The sequence below is a fragment of the Xiphophorus maculatus genome, chromosome 20 (genome assembly GCF_002775205.1).
Source record: "Xiphophorus maculatus strain JP 163 A chromosome 20, X_maculatus-5.0-male, whole genome shotgun sequence".
Taxonomy (NCBI): domain Eukaryota; kingdom Metazoa; phylum Chordata; class Actinopteri; order Cyprinodontiformes; family Poeciliidae; genus Xiphophorus; species Xiphophorus maculatus.
The window spans coordinates 15320738-15336313 of NC_036462.1; the positions used below are offsets into that span (position 1 = coordinate 15320738).

Consider the following 15576-nt stretch of genomic DNA (forward strand, 5'->3'; position numbering starts at 1 on the left):
GAGATAAAAGTTATGGATTTCTGATGAAAGGGTGGAGAGAAACAGCAGGATGTCCAAACATAAAGCTGCCCCTGAGGAATGAGAGCTACTCAATATGTGACCAAATCAATTATTTATTACACATAATTGATCAATGTTAAGATTTTAGCTGAGATAGACTGTTGTAGAGTTACAGATAACTCTAAAAATAGATATTAAATAATGGTAAAGAGATTTTTATTTTTATTTTTTCGTCTAAATTTGCAAAAATCACTTTTGGCTAAAAATGACTTGGGTCATTATTTAGGATTCATACCAGATTCTTAACATAGATGTGGAAAATTTGAAAGTAAAATTGTAATATTTAATCATATTTTTTTATTCATCATTTGAAATAAAACTATTATTATTATTTGTAAAGGCCAAAACATTATTATTATTATTATTATTATTACTATTATTATTATTTATTTATTTATTTATTTATTTTGCTGATTTTGATCTTTGATTGATTGCTTTCTCTGGCTATAATTCACAAAAACAACCAAATATTGAATAAGCAGGCATCTAGATTTAAAGATTCATTATGATTAAAAATACCAGTGGAAACATGCAGAAAGCTGGGCAAATCATTACATTTATTGCTGTATTGCAAATAAAGATGGAGATGGATGTTAATTATTGCTTAATTGACATTTTTTAAAGGCGTGAATAAAATCAGATTTTTTTTCCCCAAAAAATTGTTATACATTGAGAAATGTTTGTCTCATTTGTTTTTCTGAGAAACAAAGCTCTAATTTAGCATAATATTTTATTTTTTAAAGCGAACCAAGCATGAGTCAATGGGAGAATAATATTTTTGGCAAAGGCAGAGAGGATTTGGCAGGTTTTTCATAGAAGCAACCCACAAAGTCACTTCTGTTGTTGAGCCCACAATGTGTTTCTCCTTACACTTGTAGCAAAATAAGTTTTCCAAATGATTGCCAAGAGGGATTGTTATAATAATTTGCTATAATTTTTGTGTGTTTGCTCTGTCTTCTCAAATATGCTTGAGGTTTATTCCTGTTAAAGAGGAGTTTTTTCTTTCTGCTATTGGTACATATTAGTTGAGGAGTGAATGCTGCACTACTTCAACACATTTTTACTCAAGTAAAAGTAAAATGTAGAAAGAAATTAGTCAAGTAAGAGTAAAAAAGTACTTGGTAAAAAGGTGACTCAAGTACTGAGTAACTGATCAAAACATAAATGACTTAATATTTAAAAATTACACCGTTAGACATACCAAAACATAAAGGTATGTGGAAACACTGGTATTTTAAAGACCAATATGAAAATATTTTATATAAATACCATAATTACAAAACAACAAAACATGTTTCCAATCTTTTTCTCTTTTCTTTTCAATATAGTATTTATAAAATGTTAACAGATCCTGCAGGTGTGTCTGTGTCTGGTGATATTTTTTGGTTGTAACTATGTAACTTTATGAAGTTACTCACAGTAAGTGTGGCGATACTTGATAATAGAACTACTAAAGTAAAAGTAAATGTACAGTGTAGTAAAAATACTTCTAAAAGTATTTTTTTTTCTTCCAAAAAGTTACTCAAGTAAATGTAACTGAATAAATGTAACTAGTTACTACCAACCAACTCTGCTTTTTTTGTAGCCAATTTGAATAATAAACTGAACCTGTCTGCAGTGTTTGATAAAGATATATTTTTTGATAAGTCATGTTGTGAATTTGTGCAATATAAATTAACTGATCTGAAATTATTTTATCATGTTTCGCCAACGTTACATATGAATTAAATATGATGTCCTCCATGTATGTGGTGCACATGCACTGTAGGGGTGTATAAGGTGCGCGGTAAGGTGGCCGTGGATGTAGATGAGGCCAGAGGGCGCGCAGTAGCCGTCCCGTTGCTTTTCTCATCGCTTTTTCCCGTGATGAGCTCCAAAAAGACTCCGATGAGTCCGATTGGTCTCACGGACCAACCGTTAACCGGTGCGCGTCGCGTGCGAGGTAAAGCGGCGACCAACAATTGGCCGCGGTGGGTTTTTTTCCTAAAGGGGCGTATTTTTTTAAGCCATCTTGACTGAATATTTAGCCTCATCCTAGGTACTTTAAATTGATATCTTCGGGATTTCGCCGTCCCAGAGTTTCCCACCGCCGTCGTTCCAAAGGCTGAAGTCGCGCCAATGAAACCGGGCGGAGTTCGTGTGCCGAAGCGGAGCGGCGGCGGAGAAGCGGGCCGCTGAAGATGACGCTGCTAACGGCTAGCATGTCCGCCTCGGTCGGAGTCTGTCACTAGCTGACATTTAGCCAGGTGCAGTTTTTCCTCCCCTTGCTTGGCACCGCAGAGGACGGTTCATCAAGGTAAACTGGGCGGGTGATTATTTTCTCGGCATTTTCAGCACCGTTTAGAATAACTGCCGTTTTGTCGCTCTATATCCGTGTGTCCTGTCCGACCGAGCAACGTTATCACCTCAGACACGGATAGAGACAGTCTTTTGCAGGGGTCTGGAGCACAAAGAAATACCAGAAACGTTGCTCGGCGTCTTTGTGGGGATCTAGTGTGTACGTGCTATTAGTCAATACATTAAGGCACGATGCAGCAGAGAGCACCTGCTCTCTGGTTGCTGTTTGAATGTATAATTGGGCTGCTAATGAACTTGCAACACAAGCGCTGTCTCTGCTGTTGTGCGCCTAAAATGGCTGACAGATGTTAGCTGCTTGGGCTGGTATTTAGCACTCTACAACCTAACTATGCACAGCAACAAGATGGGGAAAAAACACGGTGCTGTCTTGTGATTGGTCACAGGGACATACAAGTCACGTCACAGAGTGCTTAGAGGGACCAATAGGAAGAGAGCAGAGATAAACGCATGTAAGTAGTTATGTGCTGTATTTGTGTTTGTGCAGCAAGGTTGGTTGAGGTAACAAACTGTGTTATTATAGAGCGAAGAGCCAGACTTGAGACCTTTTTACATGTTAACTATCGTTTTCGATAATAAAATGCATCATGGAAGAAAGTTAAAATGCAAAGCAAAACATTTTTGTCATACAATATATTAATTACTTAGAAATAAATGCGACATTTCGTAGTTTATTGTTTATACTACTTTCTAAGGTTGTTGCACTTGCTCCAAAAATATTTAAGCATCAAAATAAATTGTCAGTTAAATAGAAATTCATTGTATATCTAGTCTATTTTAATCATTACAGTAATATGTAAACAAAATATGCCTTGGTAGGTTTTTGCCTACTGGCAAAACCTGAAGCAATTATTTATTGGGATGGCATTTTACCCCTCTGAATAAATATACTGACATTGAATGCTTTTACATGACATTTTTGCATGATGTTATACAGCTGCATTGAAGTATTCAATAATTTTAAGGCTTTTTGTACAGCTACTTCCTGAAAGTAGAACATCAGTGTTTTTGCAGAAACTTGAATCATGTCATTCTTTCTTTGTATCCTTTAGAAAGCAGGAGTAAAGTCTCATGAGGAGGCTGAAGAGGTGGGAATGTGAGACGACTGCTAGAGGACTCAACATGGGAAGGGGTCGAGGCAGGGGGAGAGGAAGAGGCAGACAGGCGGGTCAACCGAGGCCTCCCTCGCCTTACCGATTGCAGCTCTCCCCATCCAGGGAGACTCTGACTTATGCTCAGGCCCAGAAAATTGTGGAAGTGGATCTCGATGGAAGACTCCATCGGATTAACATCACAGATCCTCTCCCGGTCATCACAGAGGATGAGATGATGGCTCAGGACATTGCAGAGTGCAACAGTAACAAGGAGAACAGTGAGCAAATGCAAGGTAAAAACAGATCATGGAGGAAACCTTCTAACAACAAGAGCCGAAGGAGTGGTAAAAATACATCTCAGCAGAACCAGCGGTCTGGCTCACAGCAGCAAACAGGATCTTCTTGTTCGTTCCAGCATCCATCCCACCAAACCCCCCTGCCGGAGCCCACCTTCCGCGAACTGAGCTCCGTTTCCCCCAGTGAAGCGCCTCCGCTCCCGGCAGCCTATTACCGCTACATAGAGAAGTCCGTGGAGGAGCAGGACAATGTGGCTGAGTACGACATGGACGAGGAGGACCTGGCTTGGCTGGAGATGGTGAACCAAAAGAGGGTGTGTGACGGCCATGCGTCTGTGTCTCCAGACACGTTTGAGCTTCTGATCGACCGCCTGGAGAGGGAGTCCGTCCTGGAGTCACGCAGCCAAGCTTTATCTCAGAACGCAGTCGATGAGGACGCCTTCTGCTGCGTCTGCCTGGACGATGAATGTCTGAACAGTAACGTTATCCTGTTCTGTGACATCTGCAATCTGGCCGTCCACCAGGAGTGCTACGGTGTGCCCTACGTACCTGAAGGCCAGTGGCTGTGCCGCTGCTGCCTGCAGTCCCCCTCCCGCCCTGTAAATTGTGTACTTTGCCCCAACCGAGGAGGTGCCTTCAAACAGACGAGCGACGGACGGTGGGCCCATGTCGTCTGTGCCATATGGATCCCCGAGGTATGCTTTGCCAACACGGTGTTCTTGGAGCCCGTTGAGGGGGTGAAGAACATCCCCCCAGCGCGATGGAAGCTCACGTGTTACCTCTGCAAGCAGAAAGGCAGGGGAGCTTCCATCCAGTGCCACAAAGCGAACTGCTACAGGGCTTTTCATGTGACCTGCGCCCAGAAAGCCGGACTATTCATGAAAATAGACCCCGTCCGAGAGACCGGCGTCAATGGCACCACCTTCTCTGTGAAGAAGACAGCTTTCTGCGAGAATCACTCCCCTGTCGGGTCTCGGCGGGACGCGTCTGGGGATGAGTCTGTGGAAGGAAGACTGGTGGGGGGCCGGGGCAGTCGGGGACAGAGGTCATATACTCAGAGCCCACCATCACCAACCAACAAGAAGCCAACCAAAGGCCAGAAGAAGAAGAACACTAAAGGGTCTGGGTCGACACGGCGTTCGAATGTTCCTGTGCTGCTTGTGCCTCAGATCCCCTCTCATAGGTCAGACTTATACAGACTTCTTGGATTATTTTCCATCTTCTTACATCAAAAGTAGTTTTACACTCAGATACATTATTTAGCTATAAAATCACATTTTAATATGTAACTGTTATATTGTTCATCACAGGCTAAACAAGATCTGCACAGGAGTTGAAGTACAGAGGAAAAATCAGTTCATGCAGAGACTTCATAATTATTGGTTACTGAAAAGACAGTCGCGAAATGGCATGCCTTTAATACGCCGACTTCATTCCCATCTACAGACCCACAAGGCTGCAGAGCAGGTGAGCACAGCTGCCCTCTGTTGTCTTCTTTTCATTCAATTCTTCTACAATACATGAAGCTTATTGTTTTCAAACATAATAAAATTGTTTGAATAATATATAGTACCTTATAGATGTCTTACTACTTGAACTTTTTTCTCAATTTCCTGTGTTACAACCACAAACTTCAATGTATTTTATTTGATAAACCAGCACAAAGCACTGCATAATTGTCATGTGGAAGGAAGTACAGTAGATACATGGGTTTTCAAAAGTTTATGCAAATAAATAATCTTAATAGTATGATGTACAATGTCCACCACTACCCAAACAGAGTTGATACTTTGTGGAGCTACTTTCCTTTTCTATTATCTCAGTCAGATTGGACAGAGAGAGTTTAAAAAAAAAAATTATTTAAAGTTTTGCGAAAGAGTCAATTGATTTTGGTTTGGACTGTGACTAAGCCATTTTAATACATCAGTTTGCTTTTATCCAAACCAGAGGTGTCCAAATCTAATCAATCACCTAGCTGATTGAAATGATGGAATTACCCTGCATTCAGAGATCTAATAATGAATGTTTCATTTTATTCAAATGCAGGACTTTGGCCCTTTAGGATGTCATCAATATAAATCTATTGAAACTTTTGTTTTTTGTTTAGGCTCGTTGAAGAGCACACAAAGCATTGCGCCATGTAGGCTTATTACCAACTCTATCCAAGTCTTTTTAATGGCTTTTTTCTTGCCAATGTTCCAGGAAGGTCAGATTTGTGGATTTCTAAACTAATAAATGTTTTTCTCAATACATTCTTTCATCTAAGCAATGGAAATCTGCAGCTCCTTCAGAGTTTTTGGCGTAATACTAATTTTGCCCAGCCTGTCGATTTAGGTGGACGACCATATCTCGCTTGCATTTGTATTTTATTTAGTAGCATCAGAAAAAAGGGGACCAAATAGAAATGCACATCACACTGTTTAGATTTGTGTTTGTCTCATTTTACATTGTTTAAAGAAGCAACACCAAAACTCTGTGGACTCAATGCCACTTGCAGAACTTTAAGTATAGGTTTTCCTTCCAGTATTAATAAACTTCATCACTTCCTCATACAAATTCCACAGGAGATATTATTCATACTTGAAGAATTAACAGTAAATACCTTTTGTGCCTTTACTTCGATGTTCAGAAGGAACCCGATGAGAAGCTAAGTGCTGCGAGAGAGGAGTTACGGTACTGGCAGAAGTTGAGGCAAGACCTGGAAAGAGCTCGACTTCTAGTGGAACTCATCCGCAAGAGAGAGAGGCTTAAAAGAGAACAGGTAAAGGAGGAGGGATATGCTTCTTAAAACAGTTCTTTATCACTTAGAGTTCATTTACAGCAGTCCAGTTCGTTTGGGGAGATGTGAATACGCAATCGAACCCTGATATAGATAAAAACTCTGATGTAGACAGTTTCTGGTCCGCCCAAAAACCTTGGTCTCTGGTTGAAGTGAACTTTGATGCCGTTCAAATACATATGTGAATACTAAGCGGTCCAAAAGCAGGAAGTGGACTACAGTGCAGGGCATTCTGGGTAAATGTAACCTAACCAGACCTATCGCTAGCAGGAGAAATGGCTCTTGGTCTTTTACCAAAGACAAAAGAGAAGTCCTACAACTGCTAAAATCTGACATCACTTCATTTTTCTTATCATTTTGTGAAGAGGGGAGTTGCCCTCATGTCTTCTTCAGAGGTTTTTGTGTCATTTACCTCCGTGGCTCTTGGTACAGCTCCACCACAGGCAAGAAGAGGAACAGGTTTTTCTATTGGTTTGGATCGGTTGACACAGTGCAGTGAGAAAGCGAACCGCACCAGATGAAGATGTAAGAAATGTTACAGTTTTGATCCCTAATCAAAACCTGGTCTACTGGACTATCGGACACCCTCAATTTCTCATTCGCCGATCAAAATATTAATAAATAGACTCATTTTTGGCTTTGAAAACATCATACATATATAATGTTACAGAAAATTATTTATATTCTGTATGATTAAGTATTAAGAGGTTTAATCTACCCCTTTGTAACATTTATTAGTTTAAATCTTAAAGCATGACCTTTAATTTTCTCTCCTCTCTCCTGTGTTTTTACGTCATCAGATGAAAATCCAGCTGGCTGCCCTTGAACTGTCGCTGACTCCTGCACAGGTGCTTCTTAAATCCACTTTGGACCAATTACAGGAGAAGGACTCGGCCAAAATCTTCTCTCAGCCAGTCAACCTGTCAGAGGTTGGTGGAGTTCCTGAAATACACATTTTATTTAGCAAATGTTGCCTGTGAGTATGACCGGCTAACATTTTTATTTTGAATTTTATACTGAGGTCCCAGATTACCTTGAGTTTATATCCGAACCCATGGACTTCTCAACAATGCGAAGCAAACTGGAGGGACACGCCTACTGCTCCATCGGAGACCTGGAGAAGGACTTTGAGCTGATGATTTCCAATTGTCTCAAATACAACTCCAAGGACACTTTGTTCCACAAGACGGCCTTACAGCTGAGGGAAGTGGGGGGAGCCGTTCTGCGTCACGCTCAGAGGCAGTATCAGAGCATCGGCCTTGACCCCAGCACTGGCATGCATCTGCCTGAGGCACCGAACAAACACGGCTTCTATCAGTGCACATGGGAGGATGGTGAGCTGAAAAATGAATCGTACTCTTTCCTAAGCACTCTATAAATTCAGCGCTGGTGAGAAATATACATGCACTCATGACGATGATTGTCATGGTGATCATTTTCAGTGTTGAGTTATTATATACTTTAAATTTTTAGATTTTATTGTAAAGTTTCTATGATCCACATGGTTAAAAATATAACTGCATGATCACATAAATCAGTCTTTATGAAAAAACTTGGATAGACAGACATTAGAGACACATTTTAAAATGTAAAATTTTACATAAAAATTTAAACAGTGGACATTTATAACGAGCTGGTTCTCCTTGACGTCCAGATATACATCACCCTTAAAACAAACTGTCGAAAACTCAAAGCTGCGGATTGTCCGACTATTTTTTTTTTTTAATGAATCATCACTGATTGGCTGGCATAATGCATCCTTTCAAGCATTTTGATTGGTCCAGGCACAGAAAGCATTAAGGTTGCTGTTTAGTGCCTCCATGCTTCACAGTTGGCAGTGTTTTTCAGATTGAAACCCTCCAGTGTTGACCACCTTAATCTTTGTTTCCTCTGACAATAAAATGTAATTTTTCTGAATGAAGTTGTTCTAATATTTAGCCACAATTATGCTCTTGTTTACGGCTACATCATCTAGATCTTACTTTTTCTGCAGTTTAAAGGAAATTTCTCCAAATATTAGTAATAGTTACATGTTTATGCATGTTTATCTTTGACCCTAAGCAGTATGAAGGTATTTTAAAAGCCCAAACTAGTGCTGTTCATGCCTGTGATGAGTGTATGTAAACTTCTAACCTTGGATCACTGTTTGTTTTTCTCTCCACAGTCGACTCTCTGCTGGACCCTGAAAACAGACTGCATTTAACCACAGAGGAGCAGCTGAAGGCCTTACTGGAGAAACTGGACATGGTGACGTCGATGCGAACGAGCGGTGGCCGCACCAAACGCATCCGGCTGCTGCGCCGGGAGATTAACACTCTGAGGCAGAAGATGAGCCAGCAGCAAAACGTTCAGCCTGTCAACGGAAATAACAAGGAGGATGACGATGAAGAGGAGGAGGAGAAGAAGAAGAAGAAGAAGAAGAAGAATAAAGAGCAGAAGGAAAAAATAAAGAAAACAGACAAGGTGGACGTTGATACTGAGCCTTTGTCTGATGTGCCAAACTCTGGGTCAGGTAGGATCACAGCACTTTCATCATTATTATAGAATAATAATAAAAATAATATGTTAAATCTGTAAGTCCTTTCTGCATATTTTCTTAGACGGAGCGTGAGGAATAGATAAATAATAATTTAATTATTGAATAATAATAATTGTTGTACTTGTAATCACACTAATGTCTGAATACTTCATTAAGTAAAGAACAAAACAATCAAATGTAACATTTTGACTACTTCAAGGGGAATTCTGAAAGGAATTGAACAATTAAATGTTTAGCATGTCGATAGTGTGAAGATATCTTTTCTTCTAAATGTTTACCAATCGTCGACGTAGGTGCAGATTTGTGCACATTTTGGAGTTCTCAAACTTTTTTTAGTAGTTTGGGGAGAAAAATAAAGAATGAACTCCAAGTGAAGGAAACTCAGAAGATCTGATTGGACACTTTAGAAAAACTCCCAGACTTAATCCGTGAATCTAGATTTGATCAATTTAAAATTCAGCTGGGCTTTACTTGATGCTGGAATCATTTTGTGCACAACCACAAAAAAAAAAAAAAAAAACACAAAAAAAAATTGGCCTGCCAGCTTAGAGCTTAATGTAGGAGAACTCTTATTATTTTAACACTTTATCATTTTATTTTCTAGAGTGAGGTTTTCTCTGGTGGGAGGAATTTTAAGGAAATTAAATCGTCCTAAAATGTATTTGTTAGGATTGATATAAAGATCACTTTTCTATAAAAATCTACTAGTAAAATAAACTTGGTAAGAAAATTTTATTTATATGGCACATTTTACAGGTCAGAATACCATAAAGTGTTTTAAAATATAAACAAACTTTAAAAACTTTGGTTTTTTTTTTATAATATTGCACTTTTAGTTTACTATTGAGGAGGTAAAGGAATTATAATAAAATAACTTTTGCTTAATGTTATTCTTAATCATTAATAAATTATTCATTTCAAAAGCTTATTGAGTTATAAGAATATCAGAATATGATCTGCATTTTAAAGAGCTGGACTTACATGCATCTAAATTAAGTTTTGTAGTCATAAAGATTGTAGGTGGACATTATTTTATAGTCTATTGATCATGACGAAAACATTTTTATTGGCATTGATTAGAAGAGGTCAGATTACTGAGTGAAACCAGTAAATGGCTAAATATTTGTGTAAAAAAAATTAACTATATTTTTAAATATTCTGACTGATTTCTCCCTGATGCAGATGACTCCCCGCCCGTTCTTGAACTCACCTGTCCGGTATCGTCACCTCTACCAGGAGACGCTCCCCTGGAACCACCTGTCCTGGGCATTGTAACCGGAGGTCAGAGGTCACCTGGACGCTCCTACAAGCGTCAGAGGTCCTCGCGCAGCGGCAGCAAAAGCCAAGGTGAGGATGAGGCCGAAGTTGGAGAAACGCCGTCTTCCCAACCAGAGGCTGTTCACGAGGTCACGCCGCTCGGCTCGCCTCCGGCTCTGCCGCCGGTTGGAGTCGGCCGGCGCACGTCTGTGTTGTTTAAGAAAGCTAAAAACGGGGCAAGAAAAAACAAGTCGTCCCAGTGGCAAAATGGGAAAACATCTGAAGAGAAGACCAACGGGCTAGACAGCGCTGCCGTCGATTCAAATTCCCCCAGTGAGAACATCACCGCCTTACCTCCTACCCCCAACGCCTCTCCCACCCCCTCCTCTCCTTCCTCACACCATCTGAGGTCCAGAGGCCCCAGCTCCGAGAGCGAACATGACAAACCAACTGCAGCCCCCAAAGAAGAAGGTAAGGCAGGACTCATCCCTACACTACACACATTAGGCTGCTCAGAAAGGCCAACTTTGATTAGTTTCAATGTTTGGTTTTTCTAGCACTGACTAATGGAAAGCACACGTCTGGAAACCAAGATGATGGTGCTGATGATGAGGAGGAGGAGGATGAAGACCCAAACCTAACGTGAGTACAGGACTTCAGACGCAATGAACGAATAACTTCATAGCAGCGTAGTGGTGGAAGGGCTGGACTGGAAAACCTATCACATTATACGTGTTTCATATCAGGCCATATTGATAATTATTGATTAGTTTTTTTGGTTTTAAATATCTGAAATACTTCCAAACTGGTGGTGTGACCTTTCCTGTTTCATCCACAGTTTTCACTCCACACCGCTGTTTTTATTTATAAGGAGTTAAGAGGAACAGTAGTGAAACAAGAAACTACTGCCGTTACTCACATGTTGTTTCTAGGTAACCAAAGAGTGAGTGAGTTGCTAGGTAACCAAAGAGTGTGTCAGTTGATTCCACCAACTTTGCTTATCTCTCTGGCCGTGAGAAGTTGAGCGGCTAAAGCCTTTCCTCTGCCTACACCTCCCAGAATGCTGTGCGGTTCTGAATCAGTGTTCAGTGAAATTACTGAATTTTCTATTGATTTTGATCACATGTCAAGTGTGATACATGTTGTTATTGATTTATTGTCCAGCCCTAAGGGGTGGTGTTAAAGAACATTTGCATGAAAAATCAGATCATACTCAGCATTTGTTTCAATAAATTAGAAAATTATTTAGTTTCCATTAGATATTATTAATAACAACATGATTTTTGCCACACTTTCTATTAAAATGGCTGCTTTATTTAGCCAAATTTAATAGAGGATTACAGGAGGGTTTACCAAATTTGTATTCTCCGTTATTCGGAGAACATTTTATTGTTCTCCGAATAATACAAATGTGGTCATTTGTGGTTTAGTTAGAAGACAGTGGGATAATTTCTATGTCTTAATAAAAAAATTGCTCGATCTTGTCCTGAAATGCCTTCAGTTTAGTTCAGATCTTGAGTCTCAGAGAAAACTTGGTTTACAGCAGTGGTTAAGAAACATAAAAACTCAATATAATATAACATAACATATAATATATAATACAGCCTTTAGCTGTAATAATATCAGCTAAATTGGACAACGCTTCTGAAAGTTCAATGAAAACTTGACTCGTGTTTCATTCAGTACAAAAGAAATCTTTAAATCAAAGTTAGAACTGACTTTATTAGCTCAAAGGTAAAAATGATCCATGTTTACTGCTTCTCTCATGTGTAGTGCTTCCCCTCCCAAACGCAGTCGAGGTAAGCCAGCTTTGGCTAAGGTTCCCAGCAAAGAAAATGGAGACATCTCCAGCTCTGGTGTGTATCATGTTGTACCAAATGTGACTGCATAGTATACAGTTTGAATAAACACATTTTTTAAGCTGCAGTGAATAGAAATGAAGAGAATTAATGGAGCGTCCTGTTCACAGGGAAGTCTGCGCTTCTGTCTTTAGATAGTGAGACCGAACTTTCACCACTGGACTTGGTTTGGGCGAAATGTCGAGGATACCCGTCGTATCCAGCAATGGTGAGTTCCTACTGTGTACAGCTTACCCAGGGGCTGCAGCCTTTACACCCTAAAGAGCCATTTTTATTATCAGAACAGACAAATGAAACTCGTTCAGTTTCATTTCAAGTTTTTTTTTGTTAGTTTTTTTTAAAGACAACTTATAACTTTAGATAAATATTTACTATTGGAATTTTTTAAAGAGCCGGAATTTTATTTCTAATTTTAGGATTTAAAATAAAGATGAACATAATATTTAACATAAATAGGGTTGATCTTTTTTTTCTGTAGGATGGAATAAAATAAAATGTATAAAATAAAATAAAAGCACATGGATTCCATATCTGAAATAGGGGTGAAGCTAACAATTATTTTAGTAATCGATTAAACTGTAGATAATTCTGACGTTAATCAGATTTTTTTTTCTTTTTTAAATGGTACATTCTAATGTTTTTTTCATCTAACCATCTAAGCCCTTTTAGGCAATATTAAAAATGCAATAAAAATAATTCAGTCCCTCTTTTAAACAAGAAAATAAACATTTTATTGCCTAAAATGCAATACCATGCATTCCTTTGGTAAATCTGAACTGGGCGAAGCCACTTGAAGAGTTTTGGCTAAAACATATCTACAGACAAAGGTTTTTTCTTTGTTTTTTTTTTGTTGTTGTTTTATTTATTCATAATGTCTGTAGTTTTTTGTACAGTTTTGTCTTAATTAATTAACTGCTCTCACTTTGCTGTGAACAAGTGGTCATTTTTTTGAATCAGTGTGCTCCAATTAGTGATTAATCAGTTTTAAAATTAGGTGACAATTATTTCAATAGTCGATTAATCACAATTAATCATTGCAGCCCGACTAAAACACTGAATTTCTTTGCAGAAATATCGTAGGAATAAACTGAAAAACGGTTAAATACCTGGATTTGTTGTATCTAAATTTGGAAACATTAGCTGGTTTGTTTTGATTTCTAGCCAAAGTTATTGTGGAAAGAGCTTCAGGTTGCAGACCGCCGAGCTAACCAAACTGCTGAATGAACACCAGCAGCCGTGCAGCTGACCTCAGTGATTGTTGCAGATCGTTGACCCTGACATGCCTCAGGAAGGACTGCTCCACAACGGCATCCCCATCCCAGTGCCTCCTGGAGAGGTGCTCAAACTGGGGGAATGGAGACACACTGACGAAGGCCACAAGCTCTTCCTGGTGCTCTTCTTCGACACAAAGAGAACTTGGTAAGATATTTGGCACATTAGCAAACCCCTGGTGTTTTAGTACGAGTGTAAAAGGCTGAGTTTTAAACGTTTCTGTGTTTGTTTTCAGGCAGTGGCTCCCTCAAAACAAGCTGCTGCCGCTGGGGATGGATGACACTGTAGACAAGCTGCGCCTGATGGAGGGCAAGAAACCCAGCGTTCGCAAGTCGGTCCACACGGCGTACGACCGCGCCATGGTGCATTTAAACCACGTGAGACGAAATCTCAACTTCACTCCCTCCAATTTTATATAAAGTTTATTTTAAAAGGATTTTATCATCTTAAACAAGCTGTTTGCAGGAAGCAGCTCCTTTAAAGTTCTTAAAACAGTTACAGCTGATGGTGTTTGGAGGTTTGCTATGCTTGGATTTGGTAGAGGTTCCATAAATGTTTTTCATGAATCAATTTGTTAATTATTTTCTATGTACATTTTTAAAAATTGAGTTTTCCACAACCACTGTTGCTGTGTGTTGATATGAAGTTTGTGCATCAGGCCAAAGTGGGTGGAGACCAGATAGAGAGATACGTGTCAAAGGGATTGTTTATGGTTCCAAACATATTTAGATTGTATTTGCTCTTGAAATGTCACTGTGTATGATGAAGTGTGAAAGTTTCACCTTAGCATGCGTTTCACACCTGGACTTGGAGTTTTACACGCAGCTGAAACCAGATATTTACATACACTGGACTCACTGACGTTAAATAAGACTTCGCCTTATTGGACGATCAGTTTGTGCCACAGCTTTAAATTCCTGCCGGATGTCTTAAGAGGTTGCTTCAATATTTCTAAATAATGTCCCTCCTCATGATGGGGTAAAACACCCCCACATCATGGTGCTGCCACCGCCGTACTTCACTGTTGGAATGGTGTTATCAGATTTGTAATCTGCCCCTTCTTACCCTTCGTCAGACAGCAGGACTTTAACCTTTAATCTAAACTGTAGTTTAGCTTTTTTCATGTTGCTCTTCAAGTAATGGCTTCTTCCTCTCTGCGTGGCTTTTCAGGGATAGTTTCACTGTGGATAGCGACACTTTTATCAGCTTCATTCGGCTTCTTCACCAGAGGAAACCGGAGAAGGTCAGTCAGACAGTGAGGAGTATGTAAATATCTGGTTTCTGTGGAGGCCACCAAACATTTCCTTTAAATCTTTTTGATTTTCTAAATATAAAGTCATCACATTGTTATCATTTTTTTTAAACTCATTCTTTTATTCTAGGTTTATTTTTATTAGCTTTTAAAATTCTTCAATTCCAGCTGAAATTATTTTTGTCCCAGCTGACAGTGCCAACATTTTTGCAACTTTTAGGTCCAGTTATGAGACGCTTTTGGTGAAACTTTGTTCGTGTTTGATTATTTTCCATATTGTGAAACTGTAATATGACAGTAGACTGAGAGCGGTCGGCGCAGATACCACTACAGCGGTGATTCAGGAAAGCGATTACACACCGGTGAAGAACTTTGCTAGTAAATCTGGCTGGAAAGACTTGAAAAGCACAAATGGTCTAGTTTTAATAAAATCTATACGATTGGTGTTTCCTGGAGCCAAATATGTGGCAAAACCTACTGCGTCTGTTCATGTACAGCTGATACATCTATGTATACAATCTCAGTGTGGTAAAAGTGCATGTGTATAGTTTTGTAAATATGTAAATGTATGTTTATATTCGCTTACATGAAGTAATTTAAGGAATGCAAAAATCAAATATAGAATTTAATTTATAATTTGTTGCCGTAGAGGGAGTTATTTAAAAAACTGAATTATTGAAAAGATTTATGTATGATGCTGAGTAGCTCTTTATAGTAGAGACGGTGTTTTACCAACATGTCAGCAGAAAACGCGGTGACACACGACTGTAGACAGCAGACTACAGATTGTTCTCATTTTTCTCGGTGGCACAG

The 15576-nt window shown here is 39.2% G+C and overlaps 1 protein-coding gene across 3 annotated transcripts; it reads left to right on the forward strand.

Moving 5' to 3' along the window:
- The first annotated feature begins 1857 nt into the window (after positions 1 to 1857).
- On the forward strand, positions 1858 to 14848 carry LOC102224910 (bromodomain and PHD finger-containing protein 3-like). Of its 3 annotated transcripts, XM_023325141.1 has the most exons (14): positions 1859 to 2356; positions 2802 to 2867; positions 3468 to 4988; positions 5116 to 5272; positions 6435 to 6566; positions 7385 to 7513; positions 7606 to 7918; positions 8749 to 9096; positions 10306 to 10851; positions 10938 to 11022; positions 12154 to 12236; positions 12350 to 12447; positions 13504 to 13658; positions 13747 to 14848. In XM_023325141.1, exons 3-14 carry the CDS (start codon positions 3487 to 3489, stop codon positions 13928 to 13930), a joined length of 3732 nt encoding a protein of 1243 aa, XP_023180909.1. In that variant the 5' UTR covers positions 1859 to 2356; positions 2802 to 2867; positions 3468 to 3486; the 3' UTR covers positions 13931 to 14848. The 3 variants fall into 3 exon arrangements, with proteins under 3 accessions (XP_023180910.1, XP_023180909.1, XP_014331407.1); XM_023325142.1 differs by lacking the exon at positions 2802 to 2867 and having other exon boundaries at positions 1858 to 2356; positions 12374 to 12447; XM_014475921.2 differs by lacking the exon at positions 2802 to 2867.
- Positions 14849 to 15576: the final 728 nt, after the last annotated feature.

Excerpts from the sequence above, each read along its gene's own strand:
- LOC102224910 (XM_023325141.1), top strand. The coding sequence starts at position 3,487 with ATGAGGAGGCTGAAGAGGTGGGAATGTGAGACGACTGCTAGAGGACTC. Across the intron at positions 5,273-6,434 it reads CCCACAAGGCTGCAGAGCAG|AAGGAACCCGATGAGAAGCT; the intron begins GTGAGCACAGCT and ends TTCGATGTTCAG. Across the intron at positions 6,567-7,384 it reads AGAGGCTTAAAAGAGAACAG|ATGAAAATCCAGCTGGCTGC; the intron begins GTAAAGGAGGAG and ends TTACGTCATCAG.